This window comes from Leiobunum rupestre, chromosome 10, assembly GCF_980474605.1.
Source record: "Leiobunum rupestre chromosome 10, qqLeiRupe1.1.hap1, whole genome shotgun sequence".
In the NCBI taxonomy this organism is placed as follows: Eukaryota; Metazoa; Arthropoda; class Arachnida; order Opiliones; family Sclerosomatidae; genus Leiobunum; species Leiobunum rupestre.
Window position 1 is genome coordinate 19,479,542 of NC_143393.1, and position 12,368 is coordinate 19,491,909.

Consider the following 12,368-nt stretch of genomic DNA (forward strand, 5'->3'; position numbering starts at 1 on the left):
TTCTACCAACAAAAATAGATGAATTGGTAGTTTGTCCTTTGAAGCTGAAGTATATTGCTTCGTCTTTGTATACGAAGTTTAAAGCTCCTTTAACAAACCGCCAAAGATACTTTTCAGCAAATTTCCGATGTAAATTGAATTAATGGGATATCCGTCGTCCGGACAGTTTTTGCATTTTCTGCAAGACGAGAAGCGCGAAAATTATCTCGGAAGGTCTGGACGCTCATTTCTGGCGGGACTGTCCCATGCTAAACCGGTGCCAAAACTGCAAAATGATCGTGGAGATATCCTTCTTGACGGAGCACCTCCTGGGCGAGTGCGCCTTTCGAGAACAACTACGCCAGTGTCCCCGTTGCATGGAGGCCATTCTCCGCACGCATCTCAACCAGCATTATGCTTCTAAGCAGTGCATACGTAAATAGTCGACACCTATCAATACTTCCAGAAATCTTTAATACCCTTCGGGTTGAAGTATGAAAGCTTCAACAACTGCTATGTTAAAAATCGCGAACAACAGAATAGAGCGTTCTATAAAATCGGCCCAAAAGCGGCCAAACATTTCATACAGACTATAGAGCTAGTTCAGCAGGACTAACAACTTTTGTTATTCTTTGGTTTAAGAGAATTCGGCTATGTCCTGTCTTTATATGAATATTTTAGAGACGTACTTTTTAGGAGTTGTAGGAGGGACCCTAGGTGTTGAAGTATGTTTGGGGTTAAGAATATTTTCATGATCTAAGTTTCTTTTTAAATCCGTGGATTTGGGACTAGTATTTTGCTTATTTGTCATCAAACATTTATTACAAAAATCATTTAAAATAAGAAAAACAGCGCGGAAAGCCGGAAATTAGCAACTACGCTACTCCTAAAAATCGACTGCTCTCAATTTCTTATGGGTTTGCCAGATAAATTTTTTTCTCTCACATGAAAAACCAGCCAAACCTTCACCTCCTCCGAACTCATAAGGGGGAAAGCACACCACACTGTTTTTATAGAAAGCTCTATTTCATAATGAACTATTAAATCAGAGCCTATCTTTGGACGATATGTGACCTGGCACATTGTAGTCGCCAGGTTAGCTTTTAACTAAAATAATGATGTGGGTTCGAATCCCGGATTCAGACTGAAAATGTTTTTACAGAAATACCGATTCTAAATATAGAAAATCTGAACAGAGAACTTTGAACACGTTATAATGTACAGAATAATAATTATAATCAAGAAGATTTCATGAACTTTTAAACAAACGAATTGAGCTCGATATCTTCCAATTGACTAATCCGCGACAAATATATAGTTCCACGGTGGAACTCTATTGTTATCCAATTTGAGCTTTCATACTCCCCCAAAAGGTGGTTACTATAGACTTCTGGTACTTCCTATTTCTAACAAAATTTAAAAGCGATTTGTTTTACTAACTCAGCTGCCAAACCGGAGTACATAGCCAACAGATGTCCGCTGTGCCACGAAGACATCCCGCCCTGGGATGATGGTTGGCGACAACATATAATGGAAAAGCCGGGATGCCCTGCTAATCCCAGAAACCATCATTTGCGTAAGCGCTTTCTTTGATACTTGGAGACTAGAGTGCTGCTTGGAAGCGGTTTTTACCATTTACAACGGTAACCCGTAACAAATATTTGAAAGGATATTTGATGGGAATGGATATTGTTTCAACGGGAACGGATATGGTTTCAACGGGAGTGGATATTTGTTTCAACGGGAACGGATATGGTTTCAACGGGAGTGGATATTTGTTTCAACGGGAACGGATATTGTTTCAACGGGAGTGGATATTTGTTTCAACGTTAACGGATATTGTTTCAACGGGAATATATATTGTTTCAACGGGAATGGATACTGTTTCAACGAGAATGGATATTTGTTTCAACGGGGACGGATATTTGTTTCAACGGGAACGGATATTTGTTTCAACGGGAACGGATATTGGTTCAACGGGAATGGATATTCTTTCAACGGGGATGGATACTGTTTCAACTGGAATGGATATTCTTTCAACGGGGATGGATACTGTTTCAACGGGAGTGGATATTTGTTTCAACGGGATCGGATATTGTTTCAACGGGAATATATATTGTTTCAACGGGAATGGATACTGTTTCAACGAGAATGGATATTGTTTCAACGGGAATGGATATTTGTTTCAACGGGAACGGATATTTGTTTCAACGGGAACGGATATGGTTTCAACGGCAATGGATATTTGTTTCAACGGGAACTGATATTTTTTAAACGGGAATGGATATTGTTTAACGGGTATAGATATTGTTTCAACGGGAATGGATATTGTTTCAACGGGAATAGATATTGTTTCAACGGGAATGGATATTGTTTCAACGGGAATGGATATTGTTTCAACGGGAATGGATATTCTTTCAACGGGGATGGATACTGTTTCAACGGGAATGGATACTGTTTCAACGGGAATGGATATTCTTTCAACGGGGATGGATACTGTTTCAACGGGAATGGATATTCTTTCAACGGGGATGGATACTGTTTCAACTGGAATGGATATTCTTTCAACGGGGATGGATACTGTTTCAACGGGAATGGATATTCTTTCAACGGGGATGGATACTGTTTCAACGGGAATTTATATTCTTTCAACGGGAATGGATATTATTTCAACGGGAATGGATATTCTTTCAACGGGAATGGATATTATTTCAACGGGAATGGATATTCTTTCAACGGGAATGGATATTCTTTCAACGGGGATGGATACTGTTTCAACGGGGATGGATACTGTTTCAACGGGAATGGATATTGTTTCAACGGGAATGGATATTGTTTCAACGGGGATGGATACTGTTTCAACGGGAATGGATACGGTTTCAACGGGAATGGATACGGTTTCAACGGGGATGGATACTGTTTCAACGGGAATGGATACTGTTTCAACGGGAATGGATATTCTTTCAACGGGGATGGATACTGTTTCAACGGGAATGGATATTCTTTCAACGGGGATGGATACTGTTTCAACTGGAATGGATATTCTTTCAACGGGGATGGATACTGTTTCAACGGGAATGGATATTCTTTCAACGGGAATGGATATTCTTTCAACGGGGATGGATACTGTTTCAACGGGAATTTATATTCTTTCAACGGGAATGGATATTATTTCAACGGGAATGGATATTCTTTCAACGGGAATGGATATTCTTTCAACGGGGATGGATACTGTTTCAACGGGGATGGATACTGTTTCAACGGGAATGGATATTGTTTCAACGGGAATGGATATTGTTTCAACGGGGATGGATACTGTTTCAACGGGAATGGATACGGTTTCAACGGGAATGGATACGGTTTCAACGGGAATGGATACTGTTTCAACGGGAATTGATACTGTTTCTACGGGAATGGATATTTTTCCACGGGGAACGGGAATGAACATTGTTTCCAGGGGAATGGATATTGTTTCCAGGGGAATGGATATTGTTTCCACGGGAATGAATATTGTTTCCACGGGAATGAATATTGTTTCCACGGGAATGAATATTGTTTCCACGGGAATGGATATTGTTTCCACGGGAATGGATATTGTTTCCACGGGATTGGATTTTCTTCTAACGGGAATGGTAACGTTTTTGCTTCAAATGCAGCTCTGTTGACTACAACACATTCCAGTTGATCAACTGGGAACCTTTATTTTCAGGTAAATCGAGTTTCGGGGTTCGAAATCATCAAATAGGGCCGTCTCCCTCCACGAGAGTACCATCGCGAAGAACTGCATTGAAGCCATAGCAGTTAAAAACAATAAATTATTTTAGTATAATATGTTGCCTCTCTTTATTTATCCTTACGATATTTCGGACCTTTTATATTTTAAAGATAGTGAGGTTTATCAGAAAATTTCACGTTGTTCATACTGGGGTTGACTTTTAGGGTGGAAAGTCTGTAGGAGCATTTATTCTTACCGTCTTCTGCAAAAGTTAAACACACCTAGTAACGAATGGGCCAACTTCAGATGCATATAGTTTTAACATTATGGTACCCCTCCACATCAAAATCGAGCTCTTGAAGAGCTAATAGGATGGAATTCTTCGGTTACGGGAGCATTATTTTTCTAGAATCTTCACGTTGAGTTCCCTCGTTCCTTCAAAGAATCTGCTAAACAACTGACTGCGTACACTTGAAGAAATCTCGCAGCAACATTGGTGTTGTAGTCTCGGTGAAATGTGTATACGATTCAAAATAACGGTCAAAAACGCCGCCGTCCAGTTTAGTAAAATATTTTCGGCGGCGTAATCGTCGGCCATTTTCGGTATGGAGATACAGGACGGAAGGTAGGTAAAGCTGCCAGATTTCGATAGACCGAAAACATCCAACTCTCTCAAATGTTTTCGTTTTCAAAACGAAAATTTTGCGGCGTAGCTATCAACTAAGACTATTATAGAAGTTTCTTTTAAACCAAGGAATATTTCTGCGCATACCAGAGTGGCTGAGAAAAATCATATCACCTCGGGCAGGAATCGAATCATATTGCTGTTAAGAACAACTGTTCAGAAATGTTTTTTCCTTGATTCACCGGATTGTGAAATGGAGATTGGAAATTAAATTAAATTTCAAATTCCCTCTCTTAAAAACCCCCAGTTAGCGCGCGTTAAATTCATAATTATAAGTAAAAGCATAAGTAACATAATAAACATAAGAACGGCACAGAACGAATTCGGTTAATGATAGTCGGTCGTGGAGTGATAGCGAAATATCATCCCTTCCTACTCTTTCCGTTGGCAAAATAGTTGGTTAGATTGATGGCGAGAAATACGAGCTTAAACGCGTTTAGGTTTGAATTCGTATAAAAAACATTTCTGAAATGGAGACAGTGTTTCACTTCCGATTCAATAATTCATCATTATTTTCCAAAGTAAACGTGATTTACACTTTTGAAAGCATTTCAATTTTCAATAGGTCTTGGCTGGTTCCTTCGAAAAGGCAGCCGGCGGACCGTCGTCGATTTTCTGCGCATCCTCCAAATACTAAGAGCAGTTCGCGGAAAGTTGTCAGTCCGTCGGTACGTAATGGCTTACGTTGTCATTGGCGAAACTGACTATCATTGAAAAATTTGCATTGGGTGAATAGGAAGTTTCATACTTATTCTCATTATGTTACTTATGGTAAAAGGTAATATATAGCTAACCGTGCATCATTTCACAGCGCTCAAGAAAGGGCGGGTTTTTCAGAGCCTGTGTAGATTGGTTTGGAGAGAAATTCAAAGTTAATTTGAGTATTTTGAACACCATTTAATCTATTAGGCTATAAAATTTGTTGTGAATAAAAAACTTCGTTAAATTTGCATATATGAGATTTTTAATTAAAAAGGCACTAAGCCTTGTCTTACTCAGTTTCGATCTGCTTAATTAATTATTGAACTGGTATATTCAGTAGTCATGTCTCCTGGTAAATCGTACTCGTATAATTCGTAATACTAATTTAGAACCACTTGTATATTGCTTTCAATATTTAGTTTTATCAATATTTAGACTCGGGGATAAATAGTTTCGTGAATTTTTTTTCTTAGGGATATTTAGAATATTTATACTCTAGGAATGTCAGTTTCAGGGAATATTTTTTTCAGACTCGGGGAATGTTTTTATCGACTATAGTTTGCTTCAGCTTGGGAATAATTAATGAATCGAGAATTGCTCGAGAATGAACACGCTCTGAGTTCAGTAGTTTCGTAGATTAATTTTCTCATGGAAAATTATGGATTTAGTGTAGGTCAAGTGGACAAGATTTCTTACAAGAAATGGGTTAAGTTAACAATTTAATATATTAAACATATTAATTATTTAATTAATATCCAAAAATTGTGTAGATTAAAAATTATTGTATGAAACATTATTCCAATTTGATCAAATATTTGAATTGAATTTAAAATGGATTTGTCTTTATAACAGTACGATCCAATTATTTGGACATTAGATCAATATCCTCGGTGACCACTGGTCACTGGGAAAGTTAATACCATAAGTTAATGATACCTCTAAGTAGACAAATAAGCCCTTTCAAGGTGGAATCTTTGTCCAGAAAATGTGATGTCAAATCTTGTCTCTCCGATTCCCGCGAAAATGAAAGACTTGAAAAATATCTCGAACTCAGCGCCGCTGTGCGGTCGAGAATGAAACTATATTGGGCTGAAAGAAATAAACCAATAGCAAAAAAACTTTCTTTTGCCTCTGTGTGGGGAAAGAATTTTCTAAGGGAATACCGAAATTTATCTCTTTTCTGGAAGTTCAAGCTAGCCTTGCACCAAACGGGATTAAAGAAACGTCAGCTTCGGCAGTTCCAAGTCTATGTCAAGGCTACTTTGATACGCAGTACGGAGAGACATAGGTCGATTTGGACAAGCATATCCGCCATAGGCAGCATAGCCATTTGTCTACTTAGAGGTATCATCAACTTATGTTAATACCGATAAAAGGTTTTCTCAAGGATAGTCAATCTCGGGTACAGTTAATCTCAAGAACTTTATGTAAAAACTCAAGAAATTGAACTTTACTCACGTGGAAAACAGCTTTCAAATGATAATCGTGCTATTTTCCTATGTTCCGATGTTCGTCAATTTACAAATATAGCTGATGCAAATAAAATCGTAGTTAATAAATCAATGCCAGATTAGTTTTCCACCAGGTGCCTAGGCTTGAGCTTTATTCAGTCTATTATTATTTTAAATTATTATTAATACATTTACCAATTAATTTCCATAGAAATGCCATTAGCTATGTGAGCAAGTGGTTTTACAATTTTATATCATTTGAAAGATTATTTTTGTTTGCTGACCTTTAGTATTTTGTTTATACGCCAAAACGACGGCAGAGGTTTCCATCGAATCCAGAAACGTCTATTCCAGTGGTTTTCAACCTTAATTTTCCGCCTAGCACTTCGCTATCAGAAACAAAATCGCCGGAACCCCTGAAATTTTGGGAATTAAATAATTTCCAGGTGTCGGTGAGCAAACCCCCAACGTTTGGATAAACAATTTTTTAAAACCAGAGCGCCTCAGATTTCAATTTTTTTTTATTTATAAAAAAAAAAATATATATTATTATTTATAAAAAAAAATTATTATTTATAAGTAGAAATACTCCCTTGGTAATATCTTTATCGTATTGTTATTGACACAATAATATAATACACGCTTTGAGAGCAGTACCTCTGTCCCTGAACTACTAATGTCATTTTCTTGAAACATGTACCTCCACAGGTTCCCACTCCTTTTTCAAAATACGTTTCAAAATTGAAAACAGGGCACGGTGAAAAATTATGACATCTCAATAAGTAAATATTTTTAAGTGTTTTTATAGTTTTGGACGGTTACTTAACTCTTAGAGGGTATCTTATATACTTCGAGTAATACGCGTTTAACGTATTTCTTCCTACAACTTATTGAAAGTTATTGGAGCTCAAATATTAATTTAAAATGAACTATTGTCCATTAAATAATTTCATTGAACGAAATTGGTCCGGAAAATTCCGATACTTTGTCAAATGGGAAATCCAAGGTGAACAAATAGCACTAAATTATCGGATGTATTTATCCTATAAAAGTCCGATTTATAACAATGAAATTGTTTCGGAAATGGCTAAATTAGATTCAGTGGGACTCGGGTATAAATAGGAAGCTGTTAAACGATAATTTTCCAAAACAATTTCCACGACGTTTTGAAAGCCAAGCTCTAACCTCTAATTTCGACATTTCAAAATGAATAAAGTGTGGTCAGTGATTCAATGTTCGTTGTTGCTGTTCGTAGTAGTCGACCAAGTATTTAGTGGCGACGATGTGGAGCAGTGTCCATTTCAGAAAAGATTTTGCGGTAAGAAATTTCAAATCTCTATAAGATTCGCTTCGATTTTGAGGTGAAACCCTACAAATGTTTAATCACGTTTATTGCCTACTGATTTCGTAAAAACTCCCTCGGCATGGCGCGGTGTTGACTAGTGTTAGGCTCAAATAAATAATTACTGAGCCAGGGAGAGTAAGAACTTGCACACTTCGAAACATTTGAAGTTTTGAAACTGTAATAAATGATATAAGAACGGAATTTATTAGGCGCTAATAATATGGAGAACTGTGACTTAAATAAATATTTAATAATTAATATCATAATGAAATATTTTTTATAAAATATTTAACAGTCTAAATTGAATATGCGCGATGCACAGATTTTAAGTTATTACACAAAACCAAACAATTCTAAATGGTCAAAATGTATGGGTTTGAATTTCACCTAATTTCTGTTGAATTCCTAAGGGTTCCTACACGTGTTATATTCATCCATTTTAGAAATGTCTATCACGTAAATATTTAATATAGATTATTATTTTTAAGCTATATATATATATATATATATATATATTATCTAACGCAATAGACCGCATTTTCCAAAATTATACAACGCGCGGGTATACTTAGAAATTCAACCGTAAACAGGCCAAATTCGAAATTCCCCCTGCCGATTTACAGTAAATTAGTGCTAGTATCTTTTCGCCAAATGTACTAGATATTTTGCCTTTCTTAACATGCAACCGAGTATAGACCCAAACGTGAACGGGTAAAACCAGAAGTATATAAGATATATCTTACGAGAGAACTATATCTCCCTATCCTGCTAATGTTATTAGCTTGACAAATACGTGTACCATTCGCCGCCTTTCGTAGATTTTATTTTTCAAAAATATTTCGTGACGCAAAAATATTTGGGGGCGAAGACCGTCATATCCTGATTTTCTAGTACTATATCACCGGGAAAATATGTTTATCGATTGGTTAATATCCGTACGCGGTGTAATTTTAAAATATTACACCTTTAAGTAAAGTAAAAAGCTCGGTGAGTTTTGGGCCGGGATGCGGTGTAAACATCAGCAATTTGCCGGGAAATTCGTGCCTAACGCAGGCCCTTCTTAAGACGTTTTGGTGCCCTAGGTTAAATTATTTCTTAAGACATTTGCGATCCCCAACGGTCAGCCTTTGTATGTCCGTTCTCTAAATTCAACTACACAATAATCAACCAAAACTTTTAATTTCAATAGTATAACCAAGAATGTATTTATTTATACTCAGGGAGAATGAATATGTTGAGATTATTTTTACCGTTTCTCCAATTCCACCCGTTGGGGCCCCCGGTATGCTTCTCCGCTTTAATAAAATCCAATAATACTGCAATCTCATTGGTTCTTAAAAATTACGTTTTTCGACGCGAATAACGCTGCTGCGAGGACGCAAAAAATAAGACCCCCCCCCCCTTAACGGGACGGGGTTAGGGCCTCAACGTGTCCGTCGATAGTCTCGACATATTCATTCTCCCTGAGTATAAATAACAAGTTGGCAAGCCAAAATATACCTCTCCTCGGAAGAGTTTTTAATTTTCAGTGAGGTGTAACTGTATCCGTGGTTCTGCGGTAGAACGCTCACCTGTCGCGCAAAAGGGCTCGGGTTCGAATCCCGGACGATTAAAATATTATACTACACCCTATGACAAAAAGAGGGTGATTTTGGAAAAACCTTTTCCCTGATTCTAAGAAACTGGGTACGCAGTGATTACGCTTTGCCCCGAAAATGCGAACGCGTTCGCAGGCCCGACAGACAGACAGACACGGTGGTTGTATAACCCCTCATAGGGTACAAAGTCCCCTCGGAGAGGTAAAAACATTCTTGGTATAACATAGGCCTACTGAAAATAGGATTTTTACTGACAGTGACTCGTGGTAAGGTTTTAAAAATTTTAGGTACCGTATGATACGCGATGTGGCGATGAGTCAAATTACTTTAGACGTAACTAAAAGATACGTAATATTAAATGAGCATAAATAATATTTCATCAACTAAACCCTTATCCCTAGAGTAGAGGCTGTCCTTTCCGGAGCCCCAAAACTTACTGGGGGCCCTGACGTTTCATTTTAATGGCTTAGATAGATACTTCTATTATGAACTTTTGGAAAATTTGAATTTGACGATCTCTCAATATCGCATCTAGATTCCATTAGCACCAAGGAAGGACATGACAAATTTAAGAAATGTTACGATGACAACGCCCCCCAATACGTGAGCTTTTAAAACAATAATTGAAGAAATTGAACTACATTTGAATTTCTTTGTTAAGATGAAGGACATGGGGCAGACTTGCAAGAACCAAGTCGGGGAATCGGCCACTTCTATGTCCGAGTATTGGGAAAAAACGTGCATGGTTGAGCAACGGGAAATGGCCAACAAGGTAAGTCGAAAAGGGTCTTTTAGCCAGTGGTCAAATATACAAGGAGGGGTAGTCGAGTTTTTAGCACTTTCGCCTCGAAGTAAGAGGAGCGTGGTTCGATTCCAGCTTGTGGCACTGGGTGGAAACTCGGAACAACTCCTTCCGCGTTGAGTTAGCAAGTTCTCTCCACACTAAGGTGGTGCCTTGGGAATTAGCTTAGCTGATTATTATTTATATCCAAATTTTGTAACTAAGTCATTTACATTTTAGATCAACTTATGTATGAAAATGGAATTCAACAAAGCAATCGAGGTATGGTCTTAAGATCTCAGTATTTTAAAACAAACGCCGTTATTCAAATTATTCAATTTTAAATTTTAGAAAGATCCTAATTGTTTGGATAAAATGGGAAATTTTTTGGTAAGCGCTTTCGATTTTTGTTTCGCGCGAAATTTGCTATCATGAACCATTTATTTAATTAATATTAATTATTTAATACAGACTTGCGTGATGCCTTGAAAATGATATCCTGATAACGTAAATACAAAATGTTAGAATGTATTTTTGAAAACAAATTAAAGATACTTGTTTAGAATTCATATTTTCTGATGACTTGTTAATTTAGTCGATACTGACAGTTCTTAACGTTTTCTGCCACCTGACCTCGACCGCGAAATAAGCAAATGAAGAAATAACAATTTTTACGTCCTTAGAAGTGTAATAAATAATACAGAAACAATATATGTGGCGAAATAAGTTTCGATAATGAAGAAAAAAACGCCAAAAAAATAAATGGGTCTAAATAAGTGAGTTTTGATAACCACACGGTCTGTGCCTTTAATTTTACCTTATTTTCTTTATTCTCCTATAATTTCACCAGTTGCACTCATGTACTGGTTGTACTTATTTTGATTTTCTATTTTATCTGGAATTTCCACTAAACAACGGGAAAATAGTATTCTGGAGTTATCATAAATAACGAGAATAATAACGTTGGTTTTTCCGTGTAGTATAGCCCAAAAACCATTTTGCCGTCGTGTACCCACATGTAGCCTATATCTTACTTAATTTGACCAATTTTTTATATCTTCCTTTATTTTGCATATGGTGTTTCCTATATTTTCCTTTATTTTACCTATTTAGTATCCTATATTTTCTTATAATTCGCGTTGACATTTCCTATTTTTCCTATAAAGAGCATAGCGGGATAAGCATGTAAAAAGTGCCCTCTCCTGAAATCTGTTGTTGTTGGTGTCATTCAGTTCCCTATCGAGCATGGCCAAATTTTGGAAATTTTTGTATTCCTATCTCAACACCAGGGGGCGCAATCTCAAAAAATGGGTTTTTTAGTTTTTTGCGATTTTCTCAACATCTACGCGGCTGATTTGAATAATTAGGGTATCATTCGAAAGTGTTTTTCACACGCACAAAATAAACAAAGTTTCAAAACATTTAGTGATAAATTGTAACTTTTAGATAACTTTTAAAATTTTAATATTTTTTTTTAAATATTTTTAATTGAGACACCACTGAATTAAAAATTGTTTTTAGTAAACTTTTTACCACTCTTTAGAAATCCACAATAATTTTTTTTTTAAATATGGGGTCAACCTTAAAAAAATTATTGAAATTTTTAAACAAAAATTAAAAAAAACTGTTTCGTGCAAAATTGATACCAAACATGTTTCATATACTTTTACCACTCTTTATATGTATGTATAAAAATTTTAGTGATAAATTGTAATTTTTAGTTAAATTTTAAATTTTTCAAAAAAATGTAAATATTTATAAATGAGACACCACTGAATTAAAAATATTTTTAGCATCTTTTTTACCACTCTATAGATATCCACTATAAATTTTATAAAAAAAATATGGGGTCACCCTTAAAAAAAAAATATTGAAATTTAAAAAATAAAAAAAAGTTAAAAAATTAATTTCGGGCGAAATTGATACCAAACATGTTTCATATACGTTTACCACTCTAACTTTAGCAGGGACCGATGAAAGTGAAAAAAATATTTATAATTAAAATAATTTATTTTTCATTTATTTTCTGCCTAAAATAATGACCAATACATTTTATAATCTTTTTCACTAGTTTTTCTACATCTGTGACTTTATATTACATAATACGTTCAG

At 36.0% G+C, this 12,368-nt stretch overlaps 2 protein-coding genes across 2 annotated transcripts in view; both read left to right on the plus strand.

Moving 5' to 3' along the window:
- Positions 1–3,777, plus strand: part of LOC149924961 (centrosomal protein of 104 kDa) — a 31,176-nt gene extending 27,399 nt beyond the window's left edge. Inside the window, exons 19-21 of the mRNA XM_090161680.1 lie at positions 167–414; positions 1,424–1,555; positions 3,689–3,777. Coding sequence (XP_090017806.1) covers positions 167–414; positions 1,424–1,555; positions 3,689–3,777 — 469 coding nt within the window. The remainder of the gene's footprint in view (positions 1–166; positions 415–1,423; positions 1,556–3,688) is intronic.
- Positions 3,778–7,698: 3,921 nt separating this feature from the next.
- Positions 7,699–10,745, plus strand: LOC149924962 (uncharacterized). The gene is made up of 6 exons (XM_090161681.1): positions 7,699–7,850; positions 10,011–10,078; positions 10,137–10,247; positions 10,497–10,538; positions 10,608–10,646; positions 10,728–10,745. The coding sequence occupies exons 1-6, from the start codon at positions 7,739–7,741 to the stop codon at positions 10,743–10,745; spliced, it is 390 nt and encodes a 129-aa protein (XP_090017807.1). The 5' UTR covers positions 7,699–7,738.
- The last annotated feature ends 1,623 nt before the right edge of the window (positions 10,746–12,368 follow it).